This window comes from Hemicordylus capensis, chromosome 1, assembly GCF_027244095.1.
Source record: "Hemicordylus capensis ecotype Gifberg chromosome 1, rHemCap1.1.pri, whole genome shotgun sequence".
Lineage (NCBI taxonomy): Eukaryota > Metazoa > Chordata > Lepidosauria > Squamata > Cordylidae > Hemicordylus > Hemicordylus capensis.
The window spans coordinates 114,649,974-114,670,404 of record NC_069657.1 but is presented as its reverse complement, the minus strand read 5'-3'; the positions used below and the strand labels follow the sequence as shown (position 1 = coordinate 114,670,404).

At 41.8% G+C, this 20,431-nt stretch overlaps 1 protein-coding gene across 2 annotated transcripts in view; it reads left to right on the top strand.

Moving 5' to 3' along the window:
- The window catches only part of BMAL1 (basic helix-loop-helix ARNT like 1), a 79,097-nt gene that overhangs the window by 15,188 nt on the left and 43,478 nt on the right, over positions 1-20,431 (top strand). For both annotated transcript variants that reach the window (XM_053271629.1, XM_053271635.1), the window contains exons 2-5: positions 13,969-14,104; positions 15,414-15,561; positions 17,154-17,174; positions 19,130-19,168. In XM_053271629.1, coding sequence (XP_053127604.1) covers positions 15,422-15,561; positions 17,154-17,174; positions 19,130-19,168 — 200 coding nt within the window. In that variant the 5' untranslated portion in view covers positions 13,969-14,104; positions 15,414-15,421. The remainder of the gene's footprint in view (positions 1-13,968; positions 14,105-15,413; positions 15,562-17,153; positions 17,175-19,129; positions 19,169-20,431) is intronic.

Here is a 20,431-nt window from a genome sequence, read left to right as displayed (position 1 = left end):
CAGCTCCAGGCAGTCTTGGGGGAAACTGATTATCTAGATCCATTTCAAACTGGCTTTAGGGCTGGCTATGGGGTAGAGACAGCCTTGGTCGGCCTGATGGATGACCTTTACTGGGGAATCGACAGAGGGAATGTGACTCTGCTGGTTCTTCTGGATCTTTTGGTGGTGTTCGATACCATCTGCCATGGTATCCTTCTGGATCGCCTGGGGGAGTTGGGGATAGGGGGCACTGCTTTGCAGTGGTTCCACTCCTATCTCTCGGGTAGATTCCAGATGGTGGAGCTTGGTGACAGTTGCTCCTCAAAATGGAAGCTGCTATATGGAGTCCCTCAGGGCTCAATTCTGTCACCAATGCTTTTTAACATCTACATGAAACTGCTGGGTGAGGTCATCAGGAGATTTGGTGCTGGGTGTTATCAGTATGCTGATGACACCCAAATCTACTTCTCCTTTTCATCTTCAGGAAATGGCACTCATTCTCTAAATGCCTGCCTACAGGCAGTAATGGGGTCGATGAGGGAGAACAAATTAAAGCTGAAGCCAAGCAAGAGGGAGATGCTCATTGTGGGGGCTCAGAATCTGAGGGATGAGTTAGATCTCCCTATGCTGTATGGGGTTACACTCCCCCAAAAGGAGCAGGTACTCAGCTTGGGAGTACTCCTGGACCCAGGCCTCCCCCTGGTATCTCAGGTGGAGGCCATGGCCAGGAGTGCTTTCTATCAGCTTCGGCTGATTCGACAGTTGCACCCATTCTTTGGAGAGGATGACCTCAAAACAGTGGTGCATCAGCTGGTGACCTCCCAGCTCGACTACTGCAATGCACTCTGTGTGGGGCTGCCTTTGTACGTAGTCTGGAAACTTCAGTTAGTTCAGAATGCGGCAGCCACATTGGTCTCTGGGGCAACCCGGAGAGATCATATGATGCCTGTTTTGAAACAGCTACACTGGCTGCCGATATGTTTCTGGGCAAAATACAAAGTGCTGGTTATTACCTTCAAAGCCCTGAACGGCTTAGGTCCGAGTTATCTAAGAAAATGCCTTCTTTTACATGATCCCCAGTGCACGTTAAGGTCATCTGAGGAGGTCTGTCTCCAGTTACCACCAGTTCGTCTAGTGGCGACGCAGAGGCAGGCCTTCTCTGTAGCTGCTCCTGGGCTGTGGAATGCACTCCTGGCAGAAATTCATAATTTGAGATCATTGCCGTCCTTCAGGAGAGCCCTTCAAACCTACCTATTTGGCCTGGCCTTCCAGGGTTTTAAATGATTAACTGTTTTAAATTGTTGCCCTGATTTTCAGGGCTTTTAGCTGTTTTATTGGTTTTATTGTGTTTTAATAGTTTGATTTTAATTGTTTTTATCATGCTGTGAACCGCCCTGAGCCATTTTGGAAGGGCGGTATACAAATCTAATTAATATATAAATAAATAAAATAATGGTAGTAACAGATGTAGATGGATTACTATAGTCAGTCAAATGGTGGCTCACCTTAGACTGCATTCTGTGTACTTAGGATCATAGTAGATGCTACATGAAGGAATGTATAACTTTATCCCAACTCATAGGAACATAGGAAGCTGCCGTGTACTGAGTCAGACCATTGGTCCATCTAGCTTATTATTGTCTGCACAGACTGGCAGCAGCTTCTCCAAGGTTGCGGGCAGGAGTCTCTCTCTGCCCTATCTTGGAGATGCCAGGAAGGGAACTTAGAACCTTCTGCATGCAAATGTGAAGCAGCTCCATCCCTGAGAGGAGTATTTTACAGTGCTCACACATCTCCCATTCAAATGTAAACCAGGGCAGACCCTGCTTAGCAAAGGGTGCAATTCATGCTTCCTACCACAAGACCAACTCTTTCTCCCTCCCCCTGTTTCATTAAGGGAAAGCAGCCTTAAGAGGCTGTGAATTTGACAGGAGGAATGCTGGGTTATGTGTGCTTAACTTTATTTCTTTGGGCTGCTTTTCCACTCACAACTGCCTCCACCCCAGGTGGTTTCTCCCCCGCCCCCAGGAAAAACAGATGTAGAAAGTCTCCCTTTCCCTCCAACTGCTGCTTGCTAGATTGTAGCCTTCTGAAGTTTTCTTTCTTTCTTTCTTTCTTTCTTTCTTTCTTTCTTTCTTACAAGTTAGGAGAAAATTGGCACATCTGAATTTAACATCTCTAGTTTTAACCTTCACTTGGAAGTTGGTTGTACTGAAGTCATTTCAGCTTTCTTCCAGGTACAGAATTACAATGTAGGGCTTCTTGGTGAGTAGCAAAATTTTAAGGGTCTTAAAAGCTCTGGTTCATTTTCTGTTGAATGTGCTGAGACTGCAGCTTGCAATGTTTAAACCTAAGATTGACTCTATATTTCAGTGGAGTAGCTTGCTACTTCCCTCCAGATACCTTTCCCAAGCAGCAACGCTTTGCTGATTGTACCCCCTCTTTGAATGCAAATAAAATTGAGAAGATCGGACTAGTGCAGAATAAAGGGCACAGCTCCAGATCCAATTTAGTGCACGTTGATGGCTGTGTTGCTGATGCTATATTTTGTGTGCTATGTCCTGTGCTGAAATCTCAGTCCATGTTATGCTTTGGGAGGAACCTCCTGATGTTTTTGTTTTATTTTGTACAGATGTTTTGCTCATGTTGAATTAGTCTTCTGGGTATGTCCCACATGCATTAATGTATCACGTGACATAATGGTTCACCAGACACATGGTGATGATGAGTGGACTGACTGCTTTGCTCTTGCTGTCAGTTTCCCAGGAGAGGTTGTCACAGTGAATACCTAGGAATTCTTTGATTCTGAAGTCCTTAACAAAATTGGAAGGACTAATAGGAATGAGACTTGTAGAAAGAGAGGTGATGGACTCAACAAGGCCATGACCTTTTATTGGCATTTGGAGAAATGACAAAGTACAGAATGTTTCCAGTCAGGAGGTGGGGAGTCATACTTGGTCCAGGATCTTAGAACAGGCAGTGTTTGATATGTCCACACAATTTGGAACAATGCTTGATGAGTTGTGGCAGGAGAATAAGTCCAAAACAGAGTTACTGATGTGAGTTCCGAGGGTTTTTTTTCTTTCTGCCTTGTGCCAAAAACTAGTTCTATGTCTGCCTCTAACATGGATGGAAACACTAATATACAATACTGTGCCATCTTCAACACAGAACAGTTAAGTCAGTGTCGTGATAGTGGACATTTAGCTGAACCAGTTTCTAAGACGGAAGGGGGAGGGGGGGCGGCACCGAACCAAATTAAAAACAAGATTAATGGCAGCAGCTTTATGCTTTGTGAACAGAGGACTCCTACTGCAGTTAATTCTTAGCCCCTGATGAAGGAATTTGCCTAACATGATAAGAGTCAGAAGAATCTCATAAAAATACATTAGTAAAAGTTCTGTATCTCAGGCACTTTGAGGAATGTTTTCTCTCTTGTTTTCAGTAAAGCAGGAAAGCAGATCCATTTAAAGAGGGTAGGGGGCAGTCCTTCTGCCCATGTGCACTGTTTCAGACTCCATGCAATTATTTCCCAGAAACATGTCTCTGGCCAGCTCACTGATTCCAAGCATTGATTGGCTGTTATAAACAGTGGGTTGCATCCTAAGTAGTGCAGGCACAACAGCCCTTGTGCAAGCTACCCTCCCTGGCCCATCCTCCTTTCTGAGCCCCCCTGAGGGTTGGGGGACCCTCAGAATTGAATGAGTGTGCTGCAGGAGAAGGGGGAATCCCTGGTAATAGAAGGTCCCTGTGCCTAGTTTCTCAGGCTTCCCTCTTCCCACTGGCTGTGCCGAATCCCAGGCCATTCCTAAGGCTCTCCTAACCCTAGAAATGGCTTTCTGGGAGGGCTCGGGCAGCTCTCTAGGGAGGAGAGGGTAGGGAAAATAGCTTGCATGAGTGCTATTGGCCTTGCACAGCTTAGACCCATTTCCTGTGCATGCCAGAAATGCAGATTCCTTAGGGCAGGGTTTCTTAACCTTTGGTCCCAGATGTTGTTGGACTACAACTTCCATCATCCCCAGCCATAGCCTTTGTGGCTGGGGATGATGGGAGTTGTAGTCCAACAACATCTGGGGACCCAAGGTTAAGAAACCCTGCCTTAGGGTATTCGAAAATAACTATAACAAGGAATTTTAAAAAGTTCTGTGTTTTGGTGATTTGATCTCAAATATATCCTAAGAGTGGGGGCTTTAAACCATACAGTAACTTGTAAGCCTTGCCCACTGAACTCTTTGTCCCCTCCTCCAAAATCTGAAATGGTATGCCTGTTGGGGAGGGAAAGTAACAGAATGTAGTGAAGGGAAGGAAATAAAAGAGAGGGAGAGAAATCCAGTGTGGCTGGGATAACAGGTAAAGGTAAAGTTGCACCGTTACGTTGGTGTCAGCTCCTGGCGACCACAGAGCCCTGTGGTTTTCTTTGGTAGAATACAGGAGGGGATTGCCATTGCCATCTCCCGCATAGTATGAGATGATGCCTTTCAGCATCTTCCTATATTGCTGCTGCCTGATAGAGATGTTTCCCATGGTCTGGGAAACATACCAGCGGGGATTCTAACCGGCAACCTCTTGCTCACTAGGCAAGTTATTTCCCTGCTGTGCCATTAGGTGTGTGTGTGTGGGGGGGGGGATAGCAGGTGGCATGCCAGAAGGAGAGGTGGGGGAGGGAAGAGGAGGAAAAATATGTAAAGTGATATGTAAAAGCCTATGCTAGTAATATGTAAAATAATTCCTATAGTTATGCTTGGTGTTCTTGTGCTAGAGATGAGTCTAGCACCTTGGTGTACACCACTGCCAGTTCTGAATCAGTCTTTTTTCTATCCCTGTACACTGCTTAAAAACCTGCTAAAGTAACCACAAGGATAAAGAAGTATTTCTGTATTGCACAGGATGTTGTAGAAGCAGCTTGCATGAGTTGGGAGTGGGCCAGATAGGTGGTGGATAAAGGACTGCTAGAAGATGCTCCAGCAGCTTGTAAGAATAAAGATCAGGTGGAGTGGAGACCATACCCATTACAAGGAGCCGGGTGGTTGTGCAAGTACTTCGGCTTCTGTTTTTTGTTCTTTAAAAGGCACGTTTATAGTTGTTAAGACTGAAGATGTGTTAATGTGTTTGTTGGCAATGCCTGATTAATTATTGGAAATAGAGAAATATGGAAGAGGGTTGCACAAAACTTCCAGTGGTTATGGTTTTAAATAAAAACATAGTTCTTTAGCCCTCCCCATGACTGATAAAAGCGGAGTAGATTATTCAAAACCTAAAAATACCTGCACTTTTGCATGGTTTGTACTGATAGGATAATTCAGTGTACTTTGGTGTTTTGCTGCAGCTTTTGTGTGTGTAGAATCTACCCAGCTATAATTGATATTTAATTTGACCAATAAATGAATTGATTGGTAACATTCAGTTCCTGCAAACAGCTCTTTCTTCTGCCTGTTTGCTGATTGGTAGTTTAATCAAATTTCTGAAATTGTTGTTTTAACTTTCATGTATTAGTGGTCAGTTCCCAGAAGAGGTCTGTATTATTAATTAAACAAGCTTTTTCAATTTAATGATACAATTGAGCTTTGTTTTTTAATGAGACAACCCAAGGTAGTAATTGTAGCTATAGGTGCAGGCGGAGCTGAAGAAAAATATCTCGGGCACCTCAGCAACCAGGCCTAGAAATATGATTCAGGTATCTTGGAGGTGGGAATATCGGTGACTTTCTTACTTTCTGCATGGTGGGTTTTTGTTTGTTTTTGCATTAAGACCATTTTCTGCGAGGAGCATGAATAGAGAAGTATGTCCTCCTCCCTTTCTAATGTTTTAGGTTTTGTTACCCAGTTTAGAATAGAAATAGATGAGAGTTGCTAGCAGTACACACACTTTTTTTAATTCCTGACATTTTCAATGTGCTTTTACTTTGTTATTGAAAGGACTATATTTTATACAGTATTTGGGGACTCAAAGATCAAACCGCATTGATAAATGTTGTCTAGAGGGAGGGGGAGGAAACACTGTGCATATAGTAATTTGATTTACTTTTCTTCTCCCACCACCCCACCCCAGTAAGAATGATCTAGTAAGGTGGGCTGGGGCACAAATGTTGGTATTCTTTAAATTATGTTGGTGGAGCAATTAAGAAAAACTCTCAGGCCTTCTACCCACATTCAATCTTGACATTGCAAGTTGCCACAAGATTGTTACCTTGTCAATTACACAGGGTAATTGACACATGACTGGGCGCCCCCCCCCAACAGCTGGTGTAGCAGTCCATCTGCAGTAAAAAGCTTTAGAACTTCTAGGCTTCCTAGCAAGCAAAATACAGCTGTGAACTGTGTTCAGCAAGGGTGTGATTATCCAGTATTGGTGCTCATGCTGAGGCAGTCAAATTGCCCTTTTGCCACAAATTCAGCTCACTACTTACACACACACACTCCCTCCCTCCCTCCCTCCCTCCAATACTGACTCATAAAATAGCTGCTGGTCTGTTTGTTTTTGATGAGTAAACATAGTCTCTGTGTGATCAAACAGGGAAACCTTTTTTAAATTAGGAGAGCTGGTTCTCCCCCCCCCCCTTTTCAGACCAGTGATATGCCAGGGATGGCTAACGGAAGCTTTGAGGTAGCATGCAGGTAAATACAATATTTAATGGGCTAGTAACTTTTATGGGCTTATTTGGAAGGCTGAGCAACTCGTGTCGTGAAATGCCCAACTGTAGTTGTGAACCAGCACTTACTTTGGTGTAGCTGCATTGAGTTAAGTGAGATTATTACAGAAGTTCATGTGGTCAATGAGCTGTCCCTTTCTTGCTGACATTTTGATTCCCCAGAAAAAAGTACATTTGCATTTGTTCATTATGAAGCATCGATAGAGAGTTGACCTAGTTGCACATTACTTACCCCCCAGCTAAATACTGGTGACTAATATTGCAGCGAGTGTTTCCCAACCTGGGGGGGAAAAGACAAAAACAAACCTCCTATTAGTTCAGCATCCTAAATCCTCTTTGAGCCCCCCCACACCTTTTTTGGATGGTTCTGTGCTCTTAGCATGCCTCTAGTTGACTCCAACATGGCTTCAGTTGCATTTGGCAACATTAGACCAGGGACAGAATGGTTCAATATGTGCAGTTCTGGAGAATGGTTATTGTGGCAGTCTTGCTTGATAGGAGAGTTGCTCATTTATAGCAATAGCCAAGACCATTTGAATTATGTGAACATTGGATTTATTTCATAGAATGGGAAAGAAATGGAAATCTGTTGGCTGTTGCAATTTTGAGAAACATTCCTTATTTAAGAATGTCACATTCCTTTACAAAATTCTTATTTTGTGAGATTTTTATTTGGCAGTCACAAATTCCAATAGCAGTGTTGAACTTCTGTACTACTCTTGCACTAGAAAAGCAAGAGGAAAACAGATGGTTCCTTATCATGATGCTCTTAACTATGCTAAAAATTGGAGTGGAAACATAAATCCTAAAAGAAGTCTAGCTTGAGGGCCAAGAGGAGGCTTTAACTTTTTGCTCCTGCCATGGTCCCAGTCTGGCATCAATGGGAATTTTCCTCCTAAGGAAAACAGCATTGCTGAGGAGGGCAGGTTATGGATTGGGACCACAGCAAGGGCAAATGTTTAAAGTCTTCCCAGCTCCCCTCTGCTTCTGCTTCAGATCCCAATCCAGACTGGGGCCCCACAGGACTGCTGTTTACATTTACACAGGCTCCAATCGTGCAATATGAGTACAGTCTAGTTGGGTTGTCTGTGATGGCGATATTGCCCTCATCAGACACATTTCACTAGTTACCAAGAGACTCTTTGTCATAAGCATGGAAGGACATACCTGCTCTGTAGCTTGAATGATACATTGAGGAGATATTGGTGCACGACTCTCATATGGAAAGTAGTATAAAACCATGGAATGGATTCAGGCACTTCCTTCTCCATCTGGACAAAATATGAAACATATTCCATAATTCATTATCTTAAAACACACTTGGTCATATACAACTTCAGAAAGGAAAGGTTTCTAGTATGGATACTGATTAATACAGAGTCTCTCAATATGTATACTAAACTGCCTCTTATCCATAGGTGATATACAATAAGTGTCTCTTACAGCTATTATTATTTATTATTATAATTGTATGTATAGGTTATATAGGTCTCGTATACCTATATAGCTACCTTGGATCAGTTTCTTCACATTCTCCTGCTCCACTTTTTTCTTCTCTTGTCCTTCTCCTGACTTTCCCCCTATCACTGTTACTCTGATTGATTTCCTTCTTTCAGTTGTTGTAGTGTACTTGAAAAATATAAATAAACCAAAAAAGAAAGCAATACAATCTTTTTTAAAAAAATGGTTGTGTATTGGCGATCTTGGAATGGCTAAGAATCCCTGAGGCTCAGAGCCACAGAACAGTAGTTGCTGTGGAACAGGCGGAGGGGAGGACTTTTGCCTTCAAAACCTGACTTGGAGGTATGTTGTTGGCCCTTATGAGAAGCGTGATGCTGGACTAGATGGACCTTTGGTCTGATTCAGCTGGGTTTTCATAGGTAGTATCATAAACAACTTTCTGTTTATGATGCATATTTAGATATACCGGGAAGCAGACACCTCTGTTGTATAGTTGTGGTTGTCAGTCTTAATTTGTAATGAAAGCAGACACACTTCTCATTATCATTGTGTTCCTTGTGTGAAAAAACGCCACAGTCTTTGTTGGCAGTTGATAAGGATGCCTTCATGGTGTGATGGACTTGTGATTCATCAAGTGAAGAGTGATCTTTTGTTGGAAAGAAGCAAGCATTGTTTCAGGGTGACACTGAATTTTCCTGTAGGCAGTGTTGGAGCTGGCAGTGCTTTGCATGTTGAGGTCTTGCCTTCCACATGGGTGCCTCAGCAGACTTTTTAAGGTGACCTACTTCTTTTTCTTTCTTTCTTTCTCTTTTTTTGGTGGTCTGACCTTGATTTGCTCACTGAGGTGTTTATGTGCTCCTGATCTGATTTGCTGCTTGATTAAGCCAATCATGTGATGACTGGCAGTCCAAAAAGAGAAGCCTTAAATCAAAATGCAGAGTTGTGTGTCTGTGTGTGTCTTTCCCTTGCATGCCCCTGAATCTTTCAGGGTCTCAAAGAACATAAGATAACATTTAAGATGAAATGGCAAAGAGAGAGTTACAGAAGCAGCGCAATGTGCTACCGCATCAATACACTTTGGTTGTTCTCTACCAGGGCTCTAATCAGGAAGTGGCCTAGATGGCATTCTTTCAAATAAGTCCTTGAAGTATCTTGGCAACAGACTTGGGGTCACAATAGGAAGAACTTGGCTAGGTTTGTATCAGTGGGTGTTTAGAGTATGCGGCAGTAGGGCAGCTTTGCTTTATTTATGGAATATTTTGTACAGGCCCTCAAACAAGATGAAAAATCCATTGTGTGTTTTCTCATTACATTGTAATAAAATGAATAGCTGTTGCTTGGCAGTGGGGGGAAAAACCCTCATTACAGCCGAGGTTACAAATAATGGACAGTGCACTTTTTAAAGCAACCTCAGTGTGAAGGATTTTATAAGGTGGCTATGGCTTCTAGCTTTGCGTATATGGATGTGGATGTAATGTTCTTGTGATTTATTTATTTTTATAAGCCACACTGACTCTCATAACGTTAAATGTTGATGTAATGTTTGTGCATGTAGTTACTCCTGCTTTAAGAAAATGCTAGATTCCTGAGTTAGATAACTCCTTTGTTACATTGTTATAGGCTTGCAAAATAGTGGGGCAAGATCCCTAGGATGATCACAAAACATCTTATGGGGGCGGGGTGTCTCAAGTGCTGAGGATTCTAGAATTAATTTCTTAATACTGAAATGCAAGCTGTGGCCAGCAGTGTTCCCTCTAACAGGGATTCCCAGATGTTGTTGACTACAAATCTCATAATCCCCAGCCAAAGGCCATTGCAGCTGGAGATGCTGGGAGTTGTAGTGAACATCATCTGGAAATCTCTGTTAGAGGGAACAGTGGTGGCCTGGGCGGGGGAGTTCCTATCTGTATCTTGGAGACCCTGAGCAAAAATTCTGTAACCAACAGCTGGAAGAAAGATCTGTTCTGTTCCTGATCTTCAGAACAAGGCTTGCATCTACCAGACAGACTACTTTTTGCTAGACATGAAATTGGGGGGGTGGGGGGGAGAAGTGATAAGAATGGAATAGCACTTTTACTTTTTAAAAAAATACATTTTCAGATCCTCCCCCCAATAGACAATGAGATGTACAGCACAGCATAAGGGTCTCCATACCATGTATATTTTGACTGCTGTAAGATGGGGGTGGGAATCAGCATTTCAGAATGTAGAGTAAGTTTAGAAGATGGACCCAGATTCAAAAAGCTTGAACATTATGTAGACACTCAAGTGATTAATCCCTCAGGTATCATTGGAACTTAGATGTGCTTAACATTCATTGGATTATACATTTTCATTTACATGAGAGAGCTTTCTGCATTTGTGCACACTAAATTGCTGGGGCTGCGATTTTAAATTGATTTTTTAAAAAAATCTTACATACGTTTGTTTGTTTAACATATTTTTATACTGCCCAAAATTAATGTCTCTGGGTGGTTTACAATAAAAGCAGTACAAATTAAAACAGAGTTTAAACAATTTACAGTTTAACACAATGTTAAAACTGTTAAACTATTAAACTGTAAATCTAATAAAAAGCCTGGGTGAACAAATGTATCTGAACTACCTTTTTAAAATTATCAGAGATGGGGAGGCTCTTATTTCCTCAGGGAGCACATTCCCAAGCCTCAGGGCAGCAATGGAGAAGGCCTGTCTCTGAGTAGCCACCAGAGTTGCTGGTGGCAACTTAGATGAACCTCTCCAGATGATCTCAAAGGACGGTGTGGGTCATGGTGTTGCTCTTGATTAATTGGGTACTAGATTCCCCCCCACACACCTTTATTCTTGATACAAGTATTTATAAGATACTACCTTGGTGGTATTTTCTCCTTTGTGCTTTGTCACAGGGTACCTCCTGTGACAAACGCATGCATTATCCAGTCTATAAAACGAAGTGTTTTACCCCTTTAGAACTATTGGTTTTCTCACATGCAGAATTTATTCAGTTACTTGACTAACCATACGAGTTTTACATCTAAAGAGATAGATATAAAGAACTAGCTGAGTGTGAGAAAGTGATATTAGGGAACCAATAGGGATTCTAGAACTAGGACTGAGATCTCTGTGGAAAGACTACAGATTTCTAGGGGAAACGTATCGGGTGGGTGGGTGGGGGGAAGTAGATGAATCTACAGCATGTTGGAGATAACTTGCTTAACTTGTATAAGTAAACGAACAGTAATGTTTTAAAAAATATGGAATTTAATATTAAACTTTTTTATTTTATTTTAATAGACAGAAAGGATGTACATTTATCTATATAAATCTGTTCCTCTAGGCTGCAAATAATATTTCTTATTGTTTTAGAACAAGGTTTGATAAGTCCCAGGTACCAGGGAACGATGGTGCCTAGACTAGGATATTCAGAGGTAGAGTTAATAATACTTAATAAATAATACTTAATAAAATCTTTATTTGTCCCATACAGCCCTATATCTGTTCTTCTAAAGGGAATAAAGAGAAGTCCATTTACTCTCCCTCCTCCACGATATCTGTTACCAATTCAGGCAATTTTGTCAAGTGTCCATTGTCTGGCTCCTAAATGTTTGGGGCTGGCTCTAAGATCCAAAGAAAATTTGTCAAGGCCTGTTCAAGAATCTGAAAATCTTATAAATGGCTTGATTTTTTAAAAAAAGAAAGTAATAAAGGCAGCAGGCAAATAGTAGCTTTGGCATCGGGACAGAAAGTGGAGTACTGTGGTTTGTGTTCATATTTCAATTGAATGTTGAGATCCATTAAATAGATTCTCAACATTCAATTAAAATAGGAATACAAATCATAGTACATATTGAACTATAAGTGGTTGTCATGGTACATGTCTTTACAAACAAGTGATTGGGCAGTGGGCTGTGTGTCACATTAGAATTTTGTCACAGATACATAAAATTGCACACACATCCTGCTGATTGGGTCCAGGTCCCACAGGGCTTCACCTCATCTCCCATGGTCTTTAATATCTACATGAAAGCACCAAGTGAGGTCATCCAGAGATTTTCAGCAAGGTGTCATTAGTACACAATGATATCTAGCTCTATTCTTCTTTTTATCTGATTCCAGCGAGGCAATGAAGGTGCTTGATGAATGTCTGGGTCTAGTAATGAAGTACCTGAGAGTGAATAAACTGAAACTCAGTCCAGATAAGATGGAGGTTCTGTTGCAGATGGTTTTTCTGACTAGAAAGGTAGCTTTCAACCTGTTCTAGACAGGGTTGTACTTTCCTTAAAGGATCAGGTTCTCAGTTTGGGAACACTGATAGATCCCGCATCATCCTTGGAAACCCAAGTGGTATCCATAGCATGCAGCATATTTCATCAGCTAGTTTGATGTGCCAACTGTAGCCCTCCTAGAAAGAGAGAGCTTCAGTTATCCACACTGTGATAACCTCTAGACTGCACTTATACTGACTGACTGTATGTGGGGCTGCCTTGGAAAGCTTCTTGAAGCAGTTGTCTCCCAGTATCACCTTTTGGAATCGGCTGTTGGAAGATCCACTGTAATGCAATGCCTCCAGTTCCTAACTTTGATAGCCTATGCAGAAGAATACCATGGCTGATGGCTTTGAAAATTGCTGAGAGCTTTAGGAGATTAGCAAGATTGCATTTTCCATGCCAGAGATCCAGGTGGTTTCTGTTCTGGAACCAGGCCGGAACCCTGATTGAAATGGATCCATAAGAACAGCCCTTCTAGATCAGGCCCAAAGTGTATCTAGTCCAGCATTCTGTTTCCCACAGTGGCCCACCAGATGCCTCTGAGAATCCCACAGGCAAAAAGTGAGGGCATTCACTCTCTCTTGCTGTTGGTCTCCTGCAGCTGGTATTTAGAGGCATCTTGCCTCTGAGGCTAGAGGTGGCTTATAGCCATCAGACTAGTAACCATTGATAGACAAACTCATGGAAGACAGGTTTAACCCCTTTTAAAGCCATCCAGACCAGAGGCCATCACCACATCCTGTGGCAGATAATTCCATCAATTAATTATGCACTGTGTGAAAAGGTACCTCCTTTTTGTTGGTCCTACACTTCCTGAAATTTCAACTGGAAGGAAATTGAATGGGGGAGGGTGCACTTACCCCTCCCTCCACTTCCCCCCGTCGGCACCCGGTTTCCCTCAAGTCCTACAGGGCAGCAGCGTACTTCCCTGCCGCCCCGTTCGCTCTCTTTGGCCAGAAGTAGCTGGTGCTCTTGTGTCCGGTGGGTGTGCGTGCTTGCGGCATGCTCACACACACTGGGCGCACGTGCTCCAGCCACTTCTGGCCTCCCCCGCCCTTAAAATGCAACCCCCCTCTGCTATCGAGCCACCCGGTGTGGTTCCATTCACATCCCTAGTGGAGGGCACGCCCTCTCTCCTGCTGTTGCTCCCCTGCAACTGGTATTTAGAGGCATCATGCCTCTGAGGCTGGAGGTGGCCCACAGCCACCAGACTAGTTGCCATTGGTAGACCTGACCTCTATGAATTTGTCTAAGCCCCCTTTAAAACTATCCAAGCTAGTGGCCATCACCACATCCCATGGCAAAGAATTCTATAGATTGATTATGCTCTGTGTGCAAAGAGGGGCAGATGTGTATATGGAGCTGTATATGAGAAAGAATTATCTTGCTTTTAACATTTGGGCAGGTGTGCTTTTGCATCTATATTCCAGACTGGTAGAGAAGCTATGCTTTCCAAACAGATTAAGATTCAGCTCTCTAAAACTGGGCTGTGCAATTTATTGCATCCTTGAACAAATGCACTGTCCTAGCTTGTTTATCAAGACTCCTTTTTTTGCAAGGTCAAGGGTACCTTGCAGTGGTCCAGTTGGGAGAAAAAAAATAACAGTGTGACATTGTTTTCTTACTACCCAGTCTTCTGAAAACAGTTGAATAACGCGGCTGGAGGACATGAAAGGAGGGCTGAGGTGATTGGATGCTTCGGCATTGGCTGTAGCTGGAGGACACATAGTTCAGAGTGGATCCAGGATTCCAGAGATCAAGCTTACAGGTAAGAATGATTGTTGGAGTTAAAATGCTCATGTGCTGAGTTTCTGTATAGTCTCTAAGAGTATTCCACAAAAGGATAAACTTAAATAGAATGCTTTGTTTGTGGGACTCTAAAAATGCATGTTACTTAAAGGCATAATTAATATAACTGCATTGTCCTACCTTTTCCCCCACTAAAGCTATTTAGATCTTTTACACATATTTTATGGGGGAAAGTTCACATTTGCTTCCAATGTGGTTCATTAATTATCTTTAATTTTTGCAGTTTTGCATGTCATGCCATTATCTTACATTTCTCTTTATGTCAAGAGCTTGGAAAACACTATATTAGGACTGTGAGCATTTCGACAGCCTGTAGCATGTTCACAAGAGACCAGCATGTACACAATGAGTAACACTTTGTTTCTCAAAGCAATCTTTTTATTGTCTAGAGGAATTTGTCAACTTGTTCAACTTGTAGTCTTCCTTCCTTTTAAAATATCATTGTAATGATAAAGATGCTGTTAGCAGATTTTCTTTGCTTTTTACAGAAGTCAAATGTATAATTGTAGTGATAGTTCCACTGGCAATTCCCCAGCTAACTGGGCAAAGAGGCACCTTTTTAATCTGGTGATTCTCTTTATTTATCAGGGGGAGAGTAACTGGCCCTATCCACCCCCAGCACAGTACCTCCAGTGACTGTTGCTGGTGTCCATCTTGTGTTCCTCTTTAGATTGTGAGCCCTTTGGGGACAGGGATCCATCTTATTTATTTGTTATTTCTCTGTGTAAACTGCCCTGAGCCATTTTTGGAAGGGCGATATAGAAATGAAAGAAAGAGTGCTTGGTTTGGACTTGGAAGACCTGGGTATAACCCTTAGGTTCAGCAATGGCTTCATTAGGTTGCCTTGGGCAAGCAACCCTCTCTTGGAAACATGGAATTTAAAAAAATCCATAGGCTTGGTCTGTCAGTAGCTATTAGCAATGGTCACTGTCATGGAATGTTCATGTTCAGAGCTTGTAGCCTTCTGATTGCTGCTTCTTGTGAACAAACAGGAAATGACTATCTCCATCTTGTTTTGCTTGTGAGCTTTTCAAGAGCACGTGGATAAATCCTATGTCTGATGCAGCATGGCATTTCTTATTTGTTCCTTCCAATATAATAAGAAAATTAGTTTCCTGTAACTCACACAGGGCTGTTGTGGAAATGAGTTAAGGAATTTCTTTTACCCAGTTTCATTCTTAAGAATAGAAGGGGCTATACATCTGAATAAATGAAATTGTCTTTGCGATTCAGTAAACCAACTGTCATGCTTTTTCTGATAACTCCAGATAATCCAATGGCTGACCAAAGGATGGACATTTCTTCTACAATCAGTGATTTCATGTCGCCAGGTCCCACTGACCTAATCTCTAGTTCTCTTAGCACTTCGGGAATGGATTGTAATAGAAAAAGGAAAGGGAGTTCTACTGATTATCAGTAAGTGTGTTTCCCATTTAATATTATCCTTCAGCAGTGTCTTTTTCTACATATTGCAGTGCAAAAGATTGGATCTTATTCGTCCTCTAAAAACTTCCCACAGTGGCCTATTAATTCATGATGAATCCGAATGTACTGGCCCACATAATGTGGGCAGTGCCGATTCACCTATTTTGCTGCGGGTTTGCAGTGAAGCACTCCCAGTCTTGCAGTTTTGTACTTCAGTAGCACACCTGCATTCTGGAAGTACTAGTTAGATTGGAAACATGTCACTTGATGGTCAAGCAATGTGTTTCTGATCTAAATTGGGCTTTTGAAGTACGGGTGTGCTGGTTTGTGCTTGTGTGCAAAATTGCAAGACCACAGCAGTGCAGGTCGACTGGCAATGCCTGTGTTGTTCTGTGTTGAATGTTGACCATTATCTCTTGAAGAGAGTTGGGCTTTTGGAAACAATGAATGTATTTCACGAATAAGCTGTTTGCTTTGCAAAAATTGGACAGGCAGTTATTATTTCAAGTATCTTCATGAATAGGAAGAAAGGTATAAAAACTGGTACTAAATATTTGTCAGTTCTCCATGCCTATGATGAAATAAAGGAGTTTTAAAAAAGAAAAAAAGAGCCAAGTCTTGCACATTTTTCCAGCTGCTGTGATGCTTTCAGCAAATGCAACCAAGTTGAGTTTCCAGATCAGGAAAGCTCCTCAAACCCCTAGATATGAAAAGGGCATTTCAAAGACAAGGTCTGTGTGTGTGTGTGTGTGTGTGTGTGAGAGAGAGAGAGAGAGAGAGAGTGAGTGTCATACAGGAATATTAGACAACTAGCTGTGATGAGCTCCTGCTCTCTGTGTCTGCAAGTGCACACTCTGTGGTAAACATGGGTTTGCTGCTATGTAATATGTGAAACATCCTTAACAAATATAGGGACCAAATCCAGAGAAAGTTACTCACTAAAATCATTGGACAAATTGGTTTGTATCATTGAGATACAAGCGTCACAAACTTTATCTGGTTTTGGTCTAAACATTCTTAGCAACTCTGTAGATATGAAGCTGGGAGTTTTTAGGCACACTGAATGTATAAGACTACCTGCCCTAATTGCAATGGGTGTGTTGCAGGCACCACATTATGTTTAATACTTTAGCCATCATGAATGCAGAAGGCCTATGATTTTGAAAATGAAAGCTGAAGTACTGTTTATAGAAAACTATCTTGTATAGGGCAGAGCCCAGATACAGGCAGCAAAAAGGGAATCTCTTCATTTTGAGGTGCAGGGAGATGAGACATTAGTAAAGAAAGCTGACATTTTATCCATTCTTAGAGTGCAGGATTGCAGTCACCCAAACAGACATTCAGACAAATGAACAATTGAAATGTATAGACAAAAAGTTTTTCCCCAGATAGTGCTATAGCTCAGTGGCAGAAGCACATACTTTGTATGTAGCAGGCTCATCTCTGGTATCTCCAGATAGGTCTGGGATGGACCCTTGAGTTTTAGCCAAATACTGAGCTAGATGGACCAGTGGGATAAAGCAGCTTCGTATGTTCATGTTCAGAATTTGGAGTGTATTGTATAATATTTTCTCTTTTTTCAGACTCGACGGCTTTTCTTTTGAGTAAGTACAACAGTGGGGATGGGGAGGAACTCTGTTACAATATTGACTAGATAAGAGCATCCTAAGAGCATGAGAGAGCGCGCCTGTGCAAATGTGGTTTATTAAGTCTTGATTGTTTGGCTAATAAGTTAAGGTTCATAATGCCAAGAAAACGCTTTTAAAAAGCAAAAATAATAATCAAGCACTAAGTTGGGAATATTGTATTCAAAATGACTTGCAGTTACTGGAAATCTAGCAATGTAAAAAAATAAAACAAAAAAGGAATATAGATTACAGATGTATAGATTTTTAGCCTTTTGCATCCTGTACATTCAAGTCTGCTATCCAGTGTAGCAGGGTGCTAATTGCACATAGAATCAGGCTTCTACATACGGGTCACCCAACATATGTGTGAGGCTGCTGTGAGGGTTGGGAATCCCTTGTATTCATCAGTACAGTTGCATTTGGAGACTAATTAGCACAGCTGTAGCATGGAACCTTCATCGTTACCCTGTTTCTCCTCCACTTGGATTGGGGGGGGGGTGTTGCGTGCAGTTGGAGCCTGACTCAGCATATATGAACCTCTACTCTATGTTAATTTGGGGACAGCCAGAGTGGGGGCAGGAGAAGGGAAGGGCAGCAGAACTATTTATTGGTGGTAGGTTCTTGTTTAGACCAAGTGCGTCTAAGTGCCTTTACCCAACAGTTGAGTCAACTGAGTTGACACAGCTACTGGATTTTGGATAATTGATTCTGGAACTGGTTTAGAGCTTTTTAGCTGCAATCCTGTTGTCTTGGTTAGTGCATAGAATGATATGCTCCCATTCCATTTAGTAGGTAAGGAGAATGCTTGGTGCATGTAATATACACATCCTGACGCACAGAGGCAAACAGGGAAGCCTATGTTTGTCTGTGTTGCCTCCTCGAAGCTTTGAATCATGCTTCTGCTATCTCTGATTAATTCAGCCCTGAAACTGGTACTTTGGTCATATTCATAAATGTCCTTTATTTATATAAAGGACATTTAGGGCTGCTTCAAATGTTAAGTTTTCATTAATACAGATCAACCCATGTTTTAAGATTCCTGTCTGCCACTTTTGGATGGACAGATGTATGTCAGTTTAACTCTGGAATCTAGAAACCAGCTGCAAAGGTCCTGTCCTGAGGATCTTGATGAGGTTCAAAAGCTAGGATCCAAGGAACTGTGCAACTAGTTTTGAGGAGCCTCTTTCTCTCCCCCTCACCCAACAGATGATAAAGCCATTTTGAATCTAAGGGACTTGCAAAAGCAATTTGTAATATGGCATAGGGGTTGAAGTGGCGGCGGGGGGTGGGGGTGGGGAATAAATCCCACAGGCATATCCAAGCCCAACAATGGCTCTTGAGATTCAGGCCATTATATCTCAATTTTTAAACAAATTTAGTGGATCATTGAGGGATCCTTTGTGGGACTAATGTGTTCACCTGGATTATTCAAAATTACGTACAACTGGTGGGAATTATTTAAGCTTGGGTTATACCTTTTGTGAATCAGAGCAATAAAATTTCCCACTTTGAGGAAAGTTAAGTATCTTCACATTTAAATAACATAATTACTATTGGATATAATTGAATATTTTGTATGTCTTGTGACTGTGGCCAAATGAGATGTTGCACTAAAATTGCAGCTGCCACTGAAAATGGCTGCTAAACTTCTTCTCCCTTCTTCTCCATAAAATCTAGTAACCCTTATCTTGTCTCATAAAGTCACAGTGTAGCACATTTCCCAACCAACACCAGTTATTGAACTGCCATATACAAGCCATTGTGTGTATTATTTCCAGAAGAGACTGTTTTTATGTATACATAACAGCTAGTACAACAGTATACCTGATTTCACTTGTGGAAATGCTAATGTCTTGAAACAAGATGGTAAGAAGCAGCACTTCCTATTGCAGTTGTACCATGTTGATTTTTCTTTCGTTTTAATTTTGTAGAGAGGGTATGGATACAGATAAAGATGATCAGCATGGAAGGTATTTATCTGTGCATTGTTGCTGAATTGCTTGTACATTACAGAAGCAGCATGTGTATTCAAAATAGTGTTCTGATCATTCTAGAGAGCAGGATAAACTGATGGTTGTGCTTCATGTAGAATGTAATTGAGGTCTGTAGGAATCTGGGGAGTGCACAAGGACTGGGTTAATCCTACTCAAGGATCAAGTCCTAATATAGCACCTAGATAAGAGAGAAATGCTAATCCTGGTAAGAAAATACACAGTTGTGATCCTTCTGAAATTTGAGTGAAGTCAGTGGCTAGGATCCAGTATCTAGTTCTGCATGCTTAAGGGGGCTTTGAGTTGAATGTCTATGCACAGCTGCCCCCCTTGCCACATGGCAAGCTGTTTTTGAAACTGAGGATATTTCCCAAATCCGATTGGGTTATGCCTGGGAGTGGTGGTTGTCTTCTATTTTGCAAAGAAGAAGAAGAAATTGCCTGGGCATGCTCATGTCCCAGTGCACTCCTAGGGTAGCTCTTTGGATCCCAGCCAATACACTCTAGTAATACAGGTGAAACTCGAAAAATTAGAATATCGTGCAAAAGTTCATTAATTTCAGTAATGCAAATTAAAAGGTGAAACTGATATATGAGATAGACACATTACATGCAAAGCGAGATAAGTCAAGCCTTAATTTGTTATAATTGTGATGATCATGGCGTACAGCTCATGAGAACCCCAAATCCACAATCCCAGAAAATTAGAATATTGTGAAAAGGTTCAACAGTCTAGGCTCCAGGTGTCCCACTCCAATCAGCTAATCAATCCATAACACCTGCAATGGGTTCCTGAGCCTTTAAATGGTCTCTCAGTCTGGTTCATTAGGAATCACAATCATGGGAAAGACTGCTGACTTGACAGTTGTGCAGAAAACCATCATTGACACCCTCCATAAGGAGGGAAAGCCTCAAAAGGTAATTGCAAAAGAAGTTGGATGTTCCCAAAGTGCTGTATCAAAGCACATCAATAGAAAGTTATGTGGAAGGGAAAAGTGTGGAAGAAAAAGGTGCACAAGCAGCAGGGATGACCGCAGCCTGGAGAGGATTGTCAGGAAAAGGCCATTCAAAAGTGTTGGGGACTTTCACAAGGAGTGGACTGAGGCTGGAGTTAGTGCATCAAGAGCCACCACACACAGACGGATCCTGGACATGGGCTTCAAATGTCGTATTCCTCTTGTCAAGCTGCTCCTGAACAACAAACAACGTCAGAAGCATCTTACCTGGGCTCAAGAAAAAAAGA